Below are 15,946 nucleotides of genomic sequence, written 5' to 3'. Positions count from 1 at the left end.
TATTCGCGCCGCCTGCTTAACTTGCAAGTTGATCAAGTAGATAGGCGTCAATTGCCGGTAAAGTAGGAAGACGAGCCAGCGCCGTGCTTTATCTTTCTGATCTTAAACCACAGATTTTCGTTATGTGCATAACATTATGGACGGAGGAGATAATTTGTATATTGTGAATTAATGTCTCTAATACTGTAGCATTCTGACTTAATAATTATTTATTTGTCGACAGATTTGCTCGAGATGTTCAGACGTTACCCAATCATTTTTACTTTTCGGACTATGAGCGTCACAACGCTGAAATTGCGGCGTTTCACCTAGACAGGTAAGTTGTCGTTGTCACGGATAGTTAATATTATTGACGCTGGCACTTACATCATGTGGAATTCTTGTATTGACTCATTAGTGCGACTCATTCATGCGGAATTTAACACATGCGTGGGGTCTGCCATTTAAATTACGAAATGATTCGGGTAATTGATTTTGCATAGATTTATTTGTAAACACATAGTATAAGTCACTTGAAAATTTCAACTACATCATATACTATCATATTCAAATATAGATCCCTAGCTTTATATCGGCTAACCTCAAATGAATAAATGGAACACATAGGGAATCACACGTCCCTATTCGCGATCTCCATTACGATGTTACACGAATAGAGGTGACGGCTAATCTAAATCATCTGTTATCCAGGATACTCGGTTTCCGTCGCGCGATGCCGGTCGTGGGCCGAGTCCTCAATATGACGACAGAGATCTACGACGTGACTGAAGGTGACATCCTCAAGACGTTCTTTGTGTCGCCGGCGAATAACTTCTGCTTTCACGGCAAGTGTTCGTACTATTGCGACACTGGTCATGCGATTTGCGGCAACCCTGACATGCTTGAAGGGAGCTTTGCCGCGTTTTTGCCTTCCTCGGACATTGCTGAACGAAAGGTTAGTGCCTTAATGATTGTGTGTTTGGGTTCTCATGTATTATTTTTAAGATTTCCAGATATCTAAATGCCATCTTGAAGCAAATGTACTTTTCATTGATGACGATAATTTAATCGAATATAGTTCATTAGTTTGGAGGAATCCGTCTGTGCTTTACATTTAAAAAAGGGTACATTTGTATATGTAAATGTATTTACCCTGATATCAATAGAAAAAGATGAAATAAAATGTAATTGGAGGCTATGGAAACCAATAAAAAATCTAATATTTGTGATACTCGTCAGGTTTGGCGGCATCCCTGGAGAAGAAGCTACCACAAACGGAGAAAAGCTCAGTGGGAACTTCAATCTGATTACTGCGATACGGTACGTCATGACAATATATGTACTCTGGCGAGAATAACTTACTTATTATGAAGAATTTATGTAGACGCAGATACATAAATATTGTGTCTTTTACAGAGTTTTACATATACATTTTTTATAATACAATTTTGGGGGATTAGTTTAGTTATACTGAAACGCGATTGGTCGCCTTTACACACACTATTTTGTTAATTTTTGTAATAGATAGTATCCAAGTCACGTAAAATATCAAAAGTTATGAGTATGCAACTCCAAGTGTATTCGTTGTTGCATGTTTATTAACATCCCTATCAGTTAGACAGTACTGCGACTATTTATAGCAGATGTACATTATTCCTGTTCATTTACACCACTTTGTACTACGATTGTTTCGTTTGACCTCATTACATCTTGAATACTAATATAGTACAAACACATATGTATCATTCCATTTCTAACATAAGAAAAGGTAGCCGCCACACAATTTGGATTCTTCTAACCAAATTTTTTTCAGAAAGTTTTTTTTTTCTTCCGTCTTACGAACTGGTTTATGAATCAAAACAAAGTGCTTTTTTGGGATTTTAGTCCAAGTTCTAATCACTGTACGTGGTACGTGGGTACCCCCATATGCCAATATCAGTAATATCAGATACAACTTTCATAATGCGCCACACAAGAGATCATATTACTATGTACTGTATGTTCGTTGGTGTTTACTATGATCCACGTGTAGGTGAAATCCCAAGAGAGCCACTTAAGAGACAATTAATCCAATGCATATTTTCTGAGGAGGCTAATGAGATTCGAAGACAAGCAGCCGTGTTCCTTTAATCATACTACTGTACAGAAAACAAGGAATAATTAGCTAACTTCAGAACCTAATTTAATCTAAGCAATCTAAGTTTCATTTTCAAGAGTTCTTAAATTAAGATTATAAATTAATTTAACCCATTATTGTCCCTCTGCTGGGCAAGGGTCTCCTCCCGTAATGAGGGAGGGGCTAGGCCTTGAGTCCACCACGTTCGCCAAGTGCGGATTGGGGACTTTGCGTGCCCTCAATAAATGTGTTAAACAAATTTTTAGGCATGCAAGGTTTCCTCACGATGTTTTCCTTCACCGGTAGAGCCGTGATAATTATTTATAATACACACATAACTTCGAAAAGTCATTGGTTCGAACCTGCGACTACTTGCGTGGGAGGCGTCACTTTATACCACTCGGCTATCACTGCTATTCGATGTCAAGATTATAATTAAAGTTTATTTATTTTTGTAGGTGCGGACGACTCCCCCGTATGATTCAGGGCGGCGACTCCTCGACCTCATGGATATGGCAATCTTTGACTTTTTGTCCGGAAACATGGATAGACATCATTATGAAACTTTCAAGTAAGTTATATTAAAGTTAAAAACGTTTTTCATAGTTATTCACTCGGGCCGTATTTAACAACTATTTTATGCTTTTATTATAAACTGTTTAGATACTAATAATTTATTTTTTATGCTGGCTGAGTTAGTTTTTACAAGCAGTTAATTATTTCTGAAATTCTTAAACATAAAATAAAATCAAGGCCAACTCTTGATAATGTACGTAAAATATTTTAAAACATAGTTTAGCCGATAACAGTGGTTTTAGTTATTTAACGAAGTTATTTCACAAGTATTTTTGTTGCCTCCTTGACGCTTCACGTAACTTAAGCGGCAAGCTATCTTGGTGTACAATTTTGAAATGCATATTTGGCATTATTGTTAATACCAAGTTTTTAATAAAAAGGTCGATTCTTTTTATATATCCGTCTGCATATAAATAGAGCTACTATTTCCAGTTAATATATTCCATATTATAATTTGCAAATTGTATTTCATGCTTTATTAGGACACGGTCGAATTAAAGGTTGATATTAATAAGGTTTGTTGTTGCAGAATGTTCGGCAACGAGACATTTACTTTGCATTTGGATCAAGGGCGTGCATTCGGCAAGGCGCACCATGATGAACTAAGCATCCTCGCTCCTTTACTACAGTGTTGCCTAGTACGGCACACAACACTCGCACAACTTTTGAAGTAAGTCTCCTGAGAAATAAGAAATATTTATATTTTAATATATTTTCTATCATTATTTAAAGTCAGAAATAAACCGCACCCAAAACTCCTTCTAATAGATACCCTATCATCTATTACCTGCCTTATTCATTTTTCTTTATTATCCACAGATTTCATAACGGCACTCCCCTATCGAAAGTCCTTCGCGATTCAATGAAATCAGATCCGGTGAACCCCATACTGTGGGAGCCGCACCTCGCCGCCCTCGACCGCCGTATTGTGATCATACTCGACGCAATCAGGAAATGCGTCGACAAAGCCGAAACACCCCTACAGAACGAAATCAACGACTTCGTATGACCGATCACTCTTCCAATAAAATGCTACGGAACTTACAGAAAAAGGCTCGCGAGATGAAGTGCTTATGTGATATACGATTGTACAAACATTTCCCAGGGATAGTGCAATCAGTGAAAATGACTTGCTAGTCGAACTCTCTCATAATCCGTGACTTAAGACAAACCTAGCATGTAAGAATACAAGTGTACCGCATCATCCTACTCTTTGGTTCTGTCTGCAAGACTTGTATTAGACATAAGATTTTAGTGCCAAAGATTGTCCAAATGAATTTTGAAATATACAGAATATTTTTAGAACCATTCCACTGGATTTTAATAAGCCATTGTATGCCAAATATATAGAGGAATTGTTAATCCATGCTTACCTGATCGGCGGTAAACGGTTTTATTGATTAAAATTTAACAGTATTGATGAGTTAGTACGTAGATAATATACTTTAGTTGTTCTTTCTGTATATTTTGGATAATTTAATGTTGAGTATTTTTGATTGAGATGAGACTTACAGAGGGCACAGGGTGTGCAGACTGTGCAATGTTACTGTACATAATATTAATAAAATGCAGCTTATGTTTAAGTTTAACGTTAAGATCATCTGCTATTTTATTACTTTTTGTTGTGAAATATCTGTTACCGTAGCTGAAAGCTCAAGAAGAAACATATCATAAATAAGCTCCGTGTGATAAGCACAGACGTTGTCTGACTTTATATCGTTAAGTTTATATTATTTTGAGGCTAACAACATCAATGCAATCGTACATGCTTTTATCTTTACTTCTGACTAATACGTTTCCTACTAACACGTTTCGTAGCTGATCTCATGTTTCATAATGTCACTGATCCGTAATTCATTTCATCTACTTAGCTGTTAAATATGACTACGTATAAAACTATTTTCAGTTGCGAAAATATGAAATTCTACGTAGCTTTTTACTTACTGTGTTGCTTTTAACTTGATTAAGTAGACTATTAGTTAATTTGAATCTGATAGTTAAGATAATATTGGCAGCTAAGATGACCTATATTTATTTAATCGTGGTTTTAGTGTAATTAGCTGGTAAGTAATATGGGATGTGTGATTATCAATAATTCCGGTGGTTCAAGGAGTCGACTTGCCAAAGACGTACCTAAAATTGATGTAAAACTGTGTTGTATAGCAATTGTGATGCTTGAATGTATGTTTCTGTTGACTGTTTATAAATTAAAAGTTAAATGATTCAATTCACTCGTTTTATTTATAGATATTCTATAAACATTATAACTGTGACAATATTATATAGAAAAAACGTGGAATGAGCTATTATTTATTCATTGGAAATGAAGAAATAATAGATAATTGTTTACGCGTATGATGCTAAAAAGAAAAAGGTCTTTAGCTATAATGATAGGGTACATCTTACCTTAAAGCTAATAAAAAACAATCAAATATGGAATGTTGTATTATCTATTCTATTTCCGGCAATTCAGTAACAAAATTATTATAAATAGAGACACGGAACCAAAACTCGAGATAGATATAATAATATGTTTTCCCTCACATAAAAACTCAAACCTAACATCCTAACCTCGAACCGGCAAAACAAAACCAAATTATAAACATGTAAAATATATGAAAGAATATGTCGGGTCAGTGTGCCCGTCGTAAGATCACATAAAACCGTTGAAACACAGAGATATGTCCCGCCCCATAAAAACTGGAATATGAATAGTACGGATATTTGATACAACATTTTATGAGTTTACGGTTGTTTGTTGTTTATTAAATATATAGAACAATTTTAATGGTGTAGCGGTTGTCAGATTGAAGCGGTCGTCAGATTATTATACGAAATGAAATCCTATAAAATATGGGTTTTAGCCGAACATTTTTACACATAAACTAGGGTAATTTAAATTATTATTTACTAATGTGCTACCAATTTATAATAATATTTAGAGGACGTTGCAATCATGATTAGCTGTATGTCGCGCTGGGCGTAATCCTGTACCGAGCTTGGTCGTATTACGGATGTATTAAAATTTTACTCATTTTTAATAACGTCTACAATGCCTGCTATTCCGTGGATATGGTTATTTTTAGAACGAACGACGAAATATTTTGTGATTACATCCTGAGAACAGCAGAGTATTATAATATTCTGTTATAATTTTCCTGCTTCATGTTACAGGAATAGGCCAACCTGAATCAATATTTAAGTAGATTATGTTATAAATAAATGATGTTTCGGCAATTTTTGTTCACAACCGGAAAATATATTAAGAGATTTGTCCGAAAGGTGAATTACAGATTAACTGGTCTTCGCTTGTGAAAATGTTGTACGGAGGATACGGGAAGCAATTGGTGCCTCGATAATAAGTCTTTGGTTACTAAACAGACTTAACTGTCTAGGTTGCATCGACAAATCTGTATAACTTACGCTACGAAACACCTACCAAATAGCGAATCTTTGGTATCAGAACAGAAAAAGGGAACCCAATAACTCTGACTGACTCGGGAATCGAACCATAGAACTCAAGACCACTCACACCTAGAGCATTCACAATCTGCAAACCAAAGAAACAGTAACGTAATAAAATGATATTATAAATTTTGTGAAGTGCCTGTACAAAGCAATTAGCAGACCGCGTGCCAACCGTTCTGATTATGACATTATCTTGTTCTAATCGTTTATTACCAGTATAGTGGCCTTTCGGAAGGCCTAATTTCGACAATGACAATTACAAGCCGTTCTACTCAATTTATTAGGCGCGATCCTTTGTGATCTTCCAAAATGGTTTGATATCTTACTGTAAAATAGTATAAAACGATTTTATCAGGTGGTTAATGTCGAAATTCAATAATTTTTATGTGTGACAATTACTAATATTAGGGAATAACGTTGCGAGCCCTCGTAAAGGCAACCCAAGTGTTTTTTTTGTTTTTCAAATATGTTAGGAGACATTAAATGCGCAGATTTAAGTTCTATTTAAAGTGCAGTCGGTGCTATCAGGCGCCTCGACACAATCTACGAAATTGTATATTCACCTCAAGTTAGCGCTCCCACACGACCAATGAACACTTCATTCTTTGAATAACAAATGTCTTAAGCTCAGGACTTTGCAATATCGAATTATAAGAATTTTGTAATCTTATCATTTATTCTAAGACGCATAATCGTGAATTGGTAATAATGTTACCAAATTATCGGTTTTATGATAGAGTCAACTCTAAACGAATCAAATGTAGAGTGTTTAGTTATGAACTCCATTTTAATTACGAATTTTCTTTGTCACGGTCCTCCAATAAACTCCTTCTGTGAAATCTGATTTTCTAATTAAGAACAAACATTATCGTCTCGAGAAATTCTTTAAGCGAAACAGGAATATTAAAGGAATATTTTAATAATTGAAAGGTCCCATCAACACTCGGACGGGGGTAATCGTAGAATTCGACGACAGTTGTCGACAGTTGCCTATAATCCCTTGACTTTGAACAGAGAAAACGAAATATTAAGAGCATTACGACCAGTTTAGCTCGAGCCGTGGTATTATTTTTAATAAATATTCATTTACATAATGAGCTTCGAAATTACTCCAGAGCATTTAAATAAAATTGTGTTGGGAGCATTGTTGAACATTTCATATAATTAATTGTTTTGTTGCTTACAATCTCGACATGGCTATTAAGAAGTTGATGGCAAAAAGTTGGACTTTATTTTTGTTAATTAAAACAAACAGCTGCAAATAACTTACTATTTTGCAATATATTTTGTCGTTGTTCAGCAAGTATCTAGGTTTAAAGAAAGTTTACTTGAAGATGTATCTGTGCGTGTAACTTATCTGTTATAACCAACATTATCACTTTTTTTCGAAATTATGTCAGATGTTGAGATTCAAAAATTTTCAAGATAATGAAACAACGAAATGTTAGAATTGTTCAAATTTGTTAGGAGTATTAGAGTGACTACAAGCTCTATTAATCTGCAGTAAGCTAAAGCAAAACTTTGTGTTTTAGGATATGTTGGGAGCTATCTGTTACACGCAGCGCGCTGCTCTTGCAACTTGTCGAACTGCTCAACTGCTGGTACTGAACGAGAGCTCTCAACTAAATAAACGTGCTACATCGTAACGAGCGCCTAGTGTGCTCAACTTTTACACATGTAGTGAAAAATTAAAGAAAAACATTAAACTTTTTTGTTTTGATTTGAATGTTTTATGGAGTCATTTGCAACGTAAATATTCAGATAAGAACAAACAGGCACAAAATTAGAAAAAGTTAACTAAGTTAATGACTGCATTGAAATATTTTTTTGTAAACGAAGTCCTTATAACACCTTGAAATTGGTTTAAGTTACATCGATATTATATCACCTACAACATTATCTGTAACCGTAAACAAACTAGAAGGGGATTGTAGAGGCAGATTTATAATAGTATAGATAGGGATTATCGGAGCACGCTGCGACATCACTTTTATTACAGCTTCGCTTGTCCATACAACACGGTCCACGTTAGTAAAGCGACTGATTTATGCGTGTCCGATGGTTCGACGGTAGGCGCCTACTGCGCTATTGTTTCTACACGATTTATAGCTTATGCCGGCACAGGAGTCGGCGGCACAACAATTCACTTGGACAACAACAACGTGTCCATTGACGTCAGTCGGCACTCGCGCGCACGCTATTGTTAGCGCAGCCTGCTGCCGCCCGATATTACAAATGAGCTATGAGCTGAAAATGACGCCTACAACACTTTGTCATCGACAACGCCTAAGCAGGATTTGTTATTTTTAATAGAACCTGGACGGAATATTAATTGCGAATCTGATACGTTAATAGACACAAGGCCTCTGGCAATGCTAACGCGTATGTAGTTGTGTTACATCATTCGATGCTTATGTTAATAGGATTATGTGTAAGAAGTAAACAATCAAATGCTAATAAGGAAGTAGGTAGTGTTATTCATTTACTTGAACAATTTACAAAGTAAGAACTTTGTGCTTTATTTTTACATGGAAATTAGATTCACGTACCTAGCGATTGTCAAGCAGATTCCGGGAAAGTTAAAGATACAACAGCTGTAAATATTAATTAAAATATGTATTATAAATATGAACACAAATATTCGATACTCTGGTTTACTTTTTGATAAGTTCATGAAAACCTAAACTTTTGAAACCATGTGTGTTTGCCTAGACTTTTCTGCGGCATGAACATTTGTCGCAATGACGTTTTTCCCGATAACATATTCCCCGCAAAAATTAAACTGACAGGTTTAGGAATACCTAGATTGGTTCCGAATCGGAAAATTGGAATGGTTTTTTCTATGCCATAAATAATAATTGGAGTTTCGATTTGTAGATTTATGGTTATTAAAGATGTACCACTGATAGCACGCACCGATTCAAAATTCATTTACATGGAAATGCGGACCCATTGATATTATAGCCAGCGTATATATACTTGCGAGAATATTATTGATGTTGGACATGTATAAAGTGGTATCTACTCCGATATTAAGTATTGACATTTTAATGAAGAGGTATTTGTATATGAAACAGTCAATCTATACAAAATCTTAAATATTTTATATAAGCCAGGCAAAAATATGGTACACGACACATTCATACGTAACATTATAATAATAATCAATAATATGATATTTCTTACTCTTTATTGAAATCCAAAGGTCTACCTAAATGTTGCCATAAAATTCGGTTTATTCGATAACATTATTCATAAAAAATTATGACCTATAAAGATAATGATGTATCATTGGGTAAAAATCGGCTGGAGACAAAAGTTTCCCGGAGCGGTCGCGCCGCCCGGCAATTTATGGTTATCGGACCGCTGCAGATAGCCGCCAAACGGATGAGTGTCCGACCTAACGGGCACATGCATTACTCTTTGAACATATTTCAAATTAGAACACGTATTTGTCGAATTTCTGTAACAGATTCAAATAAGAAAGGGTTATGTTAAGGGCTAGAAATCATACGATGCAGCCGTTAAGTTGCAAATAGTGATTTATATTTTCTCGTTAGTTCAAATAAAAAATGAATTTATAAGAGATTAGATCATGACCGCGGCGACGCGTGTCTTATGATAATCAAAGTTGTTCTCTAAAAGATAGACTAATTTTAAGGCATTTTACGGCTTCAAACATCACGTGATTGAATAAAATATCAAAGATATGGACAAATCATGTATACTGGGGTATCGTATCTATAACCAAATAAATACATAGCTAGTATCAGAATTCACGAGATGGAGATAATATATGCCGTCGCATATAAATCGGTAACAATATGGAGATACATTTACATAGATTTTCTTGGTCAAAATGTAAACTTGATATTTTCTGCTTTGCAGTCACACTAAAATAAAAATGGTAATACGAATAAAAACCGCAAAATAAAAATCTGTGCTGAGCCATCCTGCGTTTCGATAAATAGAAGCGTATGAACATAACAATATAGTTTACGATTCAAATATTTCGCGTACCTACACTGGTCAATAAAATTATCAGAAATGTTAACCTATTGCATTTGAGAAAGTAGAAAAGAAGTTATTGTTTTTTTTTTGATTCAGCAAACCAAGGCATTCTTCTGGTACAAATATTTTTAAAGAAGAAAGCTGTTTGAGTAATGGCACGGCCCATTTTGTACGCGTACGATCTTTGGATCATTTATTTTTCCGTAAACATTGTTATACAATAGGTCAGACATTTCCATATCGTTTACCACAGTTGGTATACACTTGAATCCAAATTCACAAGTGCCAGTAGTTCTCCATCGAAGATATTCATGATGCAATTAAATTATGCACGGTACTGAGGGCAAGTTCAGATTGGTTCGATCAAATGTGGCCTACCTGTGTTTGCATTTCATTGGCAAATGGAGTTGCTTCTACTTGCCCGACGTTCTGTTTGCCAATTTCCACCTCAGTTTCTGTTATAATTTCAATAATTATATTGCTGAGATACGAATGAGCGGTCAGTAGTATCTATAAATTGAGGAGTGTAATCCATTAAAGGGAGCATGAGAGTAACATTAATGAATTAATTAATTTGTGAGAACGTTAGATCAATTATGTTTGATTAGTAGCTATGCAATGAAAAATTAATTAACAAAAAAAATATTCAATTTTAAAAATGTATCAAAGTTTATTAAAATTGCAGATTATTTTGTTATCATGATCGTTACTTTTGTTCGTTATTTTAAGGCTTCTTAAGTAATCTACACGTCATGAGTAAGACATATTTTTTTTAAAGATGCGATCTTCTAAAAAAGTATCGCGCTGGACCCAATATACATATTATGCCAAATACTTTTTTCTTTTTTTTTACAAAATACGAAATACATTTATGAAAAAAGAAAAAAAACTACTTGTTCTAATAAAATACTTTGTACATTGTAGTTTAACCAGGTGTAAATATTTAAAAACAATAATATCTTGGAAATGTGTTGACATAACACAAACACTAGTTATTTTGTTTAAATACACTTATTGTTAGTTGCTTTGTAGGTAATAGTAACAATGATTAGAAAAGTTTCTCAGTTTTTGTCTATCATTTGGTTTTTGCTTGATTCAAAATCACCAAGAAACTAATATTGGCCAATTGAATGAATTTTAATTGCACAACGAAAAATCACATGATGAGATAAATTATTATGCATTATTTATCCGTATTCTGGATGTCAGAATATATCCGAAATAGAATTAGGTTCATTTGGAGGCTCGCTTGCCGCCTGTGGCGCGCACTGAATATTTGAGAATGGTTGAAAACAGTGCCATACAAACACAATGCCTTCTGAAATACCCTTTATTGTGTTTGTTTTGAAGAAACGGATGAAAAGAGGAAGGCCACATAATAATATTTATTTTTATAAATGATCATAAATTATGAGCTTTTGATGGTTTAACATAAATAAAACGGACCTGGATTTTTTCTAGATTTATTTATTACATTTTACATTTACATACAGGCTCTAACATTGTCCTGACAACTATTACAACTATAATATAATGTATTATTATCATTAACCTAAAATGTATGATTTGCTTTTAATTTGTATTCCTATCTTAACGATTCTTATCATTAAGAATTTACTTGATAATCATTACAACTGATATGTAATCTTTTGGATGGTTTCCCAATTTATTAGTTAGTATAACCGGTTGGTTTACCGAATGCCCAAATAGGTAAATATTCTTTACCTGCGAAAGCATCAAAATTTTCTTCTTTATTCGAGAATTAGAGAAGTTTAGAATGTGTTTTCAAGGTAAAACATATATACAAATTCCAACAATGTTATGTGATAATTCAGGCTCTATTTTCTGTAACGTGGAATAATTAACGGGGTGCATTCAGAACGCAGTGGCGCTCACATCACACTAATTGCTAGCGTCCCTCAAACGGGCACCAAACCCAATACAATACTATTTCGAGAACCATTAACATAATATTATCAGGAGCTTCATGAAAACTCTTTGCAAAGATAACTTTATTATCAGTTAAGTTAGACTATATTTTTCTAGTAGTCTCGTCGTCTTCTGGGTTCCATTTTCACTGTACCTACTTGCTAAAAGCCGCATGGGATTTCCGAACACTACAAAAGGATATTGAATAATTTATTGTTTGAATGAACTAAAATAAAAAAATATTAATCAATAACATATAGGTTTCAAGTTTTTACTAAATGTTTAGTTGGAAATGTTTATGGGTCTAAGATATAATAATATTGTCCTGATATAGCCGGTATCCGGCTATATCAGTCAGTGTCATTGAAACTGGCCAACGGTGCAAGACTTGGTTTACAATGTCCAAGTGTTCACAATACACACCTGTGTATTGTGAACACTTGGACAGTGAGAGAGAGAGAGAGTGTACCTACACTCTCTATTCCCTTGTGTGTGCTCTCCGAGGCACGGAGGTCTACGACTTCCTAACTCCGCGCAATTTTTAAGAAACAGAGAAGACTTTTTGGCTCGACCCAGGATTCGAACTCGAGACCTCTTGTGCAACAGCAACGTTAGGGCTACCTAACGTCTTTTGTTTTAACTATTTTTTACCTTAAATTTTTGCCTATCATTTGGATTTCTGACACATCACCTATAATTACATATATATTATTGAAGTAACAATGTTTACTTTAATGTTATTTACAGTACATTAAAATATGATTGGATAAATCATTTATAACGTACTCGTAATAATAATAGCCTGCGCAGATAATACAAACCATAAGACATATTATTATTTAAGTACTTTTCTGATTTGTAAGGTTCCTCGCGTATAATCAATAATAGGCATCAAAGCTTAGCTTGTTTTATTAAATAAAAAAGCTTTTATGGGTTTATATAATTATGCAAATGCCGAGCAAGATCAAGTGACATACAATCAACTTTTTGGAAAAAGAAAAAACACCAGTAGCGCAATTCTGTACAGTCGATACCATCGAGTATCGAGAGTTTGACATTTAAAATGTATTGTCGAAATAGTTCTTACGGAGCCCGGTAGAGGCGCTAAACAGATTTAAGTGCAAAATTTCTCGAAAGCTAGTCGGTAGTAGTAGAGAATCGAGCTACAGCTACAGCAAGCAGTTTAATGTCCTCTCATTAATGCCTTATCGATCTTTCGTATTTTAACGTTTTTGACTTAAATCTGTAATTTTTTTAACTAACTACTTATCCAAAAATGTGACCTACACACTTTAAGTGAATTTAATCAGAACATGGAATATTCAATGATATTCTCTTTACAACAAATATCGCGGTAGCAAAAAAAAAAACAAAACTTTAAGCAGAAGCAACGTGCTGATTTAATAACAATCATACTTCAGCATCATTAGTTGCGATTACAAAAAGCTAGCTTTACACCTGATGATATCGCTTTCTACTTAATTTATGATAAATCATCTCTAACACAAGTATAATAGAACATAACATCCACATGAAACCTAGTCCATATAAGCATGCGCTAAGGATCGTCATATCCAAAGCATGAGCTCTTGTATCTTGCTCTTCTTCTGAATCTTCCACAAATTCGTCGTCATCCATACTATGAATTTTCTCCAAAAGTCCTGTTTCTTCTAAACGGAGAATAATGGAATCAATATAACTAGCAGCTGGCCAGCCACGTCGCATATAGAAACATGTCCAGGTTGTACTTATTTGCGCTCCTAAAATCTGAATAGAATTAAGAATTCGTTTAACAAAAAATGTGTCGGTAGCTAGTAAAAATCTTTCCCCATCTGCAATACGATGCACATAAGCGTTAATTTCAGTCAAAGCCAATATTTTGTACCCATCTTCTAAGTGAGTATCTCGGTAAAAATCTAACACAACCTCTGTTCCACCAAAACCATCAACTTCTTTTATCGCTTCAGCGAGTGATTCAAACGGAGCCTCTAAAATTTGGTTTTGGAGGGATTCAACGAGATCTCCTTGATATTCGATACGAACTATAAAACAGAACCAAATCCACAGCAAAAAGAAGACGTTGAACAGCGGTACCTTTGTTAAACGTTTAGTAGTTTGACCTAGTAATAAAGTATAGGTCAAAAAGCACATGCTTCGTTTCTTGTGTTCTTCTGGCTGTTTTTGTCTACTTATTAATACTGCTGTAATAACAAAAAGTGTGAATGCCAAGCAGAGAAAAGGTGTCGTAGTATCTAAGAACGGCATTAATATCTTAATCCAATGATAAATTTCGCGTCGTTTCGGACCGATCCATCGAATTTCGACGTCGTGGTAAATGTGAGAAGTCTGCGTGACTGAGTATCTTCCAAGAGTCAGGATCCCCGCTGGTATCAGTATATCGGACTTATTATACATTAAATCGTAGAAGATGCTCGAAGCTGTTCCATTTGTAGAGAATCCACTTTTAGAAGCTTCTGAAACTTCTTTAAATTCTAAGGTAGCGTTGATGGTATCTCTGATTAAAGTAAGCGCTATACCATCGTATCCATCTAGTTTTGTCACTGTACCATTTTCAATTACTACATCTACAAATGGATGAATGAGTAATCCGCTTGCTCTTATAGGACATTTGTTAAAGTTATTAAATTTTTTCGGGAACATATTTTCCTTTCGCTTCAGTTTTACAGGAATAAAATTCCCACAAACTCCATTGTTGTATGGAAAATAAGTGGAGAATGAAATTTCGTTGTTGATTTTTTTACTGATTATTACTATGTCAGCCAAATTATTCTTCCAAGCTATTTCAGTAAACGCCGAGAGTTCTGCAATATCACTTATAAAGTGTTTATAAACAAGAATTAAGCGAATGGGACTCCTTAATTTCTGATTTATAAGGTTCATGAACTTTTCAAATTTATTTGATTTTGAAGCGAAGAAAATCGTCCGTTCGTATCCAGCAACTTGTTTAGTGTGAATTATATCATTGACATTCACGAACATCGGAGTTATCAACACACAACCGCGATACTTTGCTAAGAACTCATTTACTCCATCCGGATCATGGCCGTCCCAAACGACGGACGTAACGAATTGACGTTCGTAATATTTGTTTGTAACACGTACAGCTTCATCTATCAACTTAGAATCTGTGTCGTTAGTTGCAGAAACGATTTTTATAATAACCGAAAATATTATAAAGAACATAGTGATGTTCTTCTGAAGAGGTAAAACGACGAATGTTGGAAATGTACCGTTGTAGTAGTTCTTATATACAGGTTGGGTAAAAAGGTGCTGCTTGAATGATTGAAGATACATCAATAATTCACTGGAAGGGAAATGTAGGTACTTCTATTTTCTAAATTCCGAAACATTACCGACTAAATCGACTGCTTTTGTGACACAGTGGTTTATGTCGCCACGCCACTACCATTGCGTCGGGAAGTCGATTTTCGATGGTTCGATTTCGAGGGTTCGATTCCCACACGAAACAATTGTTTGTGCCATCCACAAATACTTAATTAATTGTTTCGGGTCTGGTTGTACTTTGTGTCCGTTGTTTGTATGTTCGTAAAAGTCCCCGCGACGCAAGAGCTATTATTAGCGCAGGAGTTGTGTTTTATGGAAAAAAATATGGATGCAGTTTTTTTTAATCATATCATCATTTTTGTATATTCATCATGTTTTTTTTCCATCCTGTAGGGTGCTCTATTTACGAAGCACTCGATCAGGTTACTTAAGTATCGTAGTATCATTAATCTTTATACTATCAATGTAACGTATAATTTCATTAGCGTCCTATTATTGATAGAGTATATAATTATGTAGAGTTACATACTTGAGTTTACACTTTTATTGTACACAACATAC

General features: G+C 34.6%; 2 protein-coding genes across 2 annotated transcripts in view; one reads left to right on the top strand and one right to left on the bottom strand.

Moving 5' to 3' along the window:
* Positions 1-4,898, top strand: part of LOC142975010 (extracellular serine/threonine protein CG31145) — a 109,819-nt gene extending 104,921 nt beyond the window's left edge. Inside the window, exons 7-12 of the mRNA XM_076117623.1 lie at positions 224-316; positions 691-934; positions 1,219-1,299; positions 2,554-2,666; positions 3,201-3,341; positions 3,491-4,898. Of these exons, the coding sequence (XP_075973738.1) occupies positions 224-316; positions 691-934; positions 1,219-1,299; positions 2,554-2,666; positions 3,201-3,341; positions 3,491-3,680 (862 nt within the window). The 3' untranslated portion in view covers positions 3,681-4,898. The remainder of the gene's footprint in view (positions 1-223; positions 317-690; positions 935-1,218; positions 1,300-2,553; positions 2,667-3,200; positions 3,342-3,490) is intronic.
* An 8,633-nt stretch (positions 4,899-13,531) lies between these two features.
* On the bottom strand, positions 13,532-15,283 carry LOC142974901 (uncharacterized). Its single transcript, XM_076117472.1, has one exon. The coding sequence runs from the start codon at positions 15,281-15,283 to the stop codon at positions 13,532-13,534; it is 1,752 nt and encodes a 583-aa protein (XP_075973587.1).
* Positions 15,284-15,946: the final 663 nt, after the last annotated feature.

This window comes from Anticarsia gemmatalis, chromosome 8, assembly GCF_050436995.1.
Source record: "Anticarsia gemmatalis isolate Benzon Research Colony breed Stoneville strain chromosome 8, ilAntGemm2 primary, whole genome shotgun sequence".
NCBI lineage: Eukaryota > Metazoa > Arthropoda > Insecta > Lepidoptera > Erebidae > Anticarsia > Anticarsia gemmatalis.
This window is presented reverse-complemented; position numbering and strand designations above follow the sequence as displayed.

What these genes read in the sequence shown, in the direction of transcription:
- LOC142974901 (XM_076117472.1), bottom strand. Translation starts at nt 15,283, where the DNA reads ATGTTCTTTATAATATTTTCGGTTATTATAAAAATCGTTTCTGCAACT.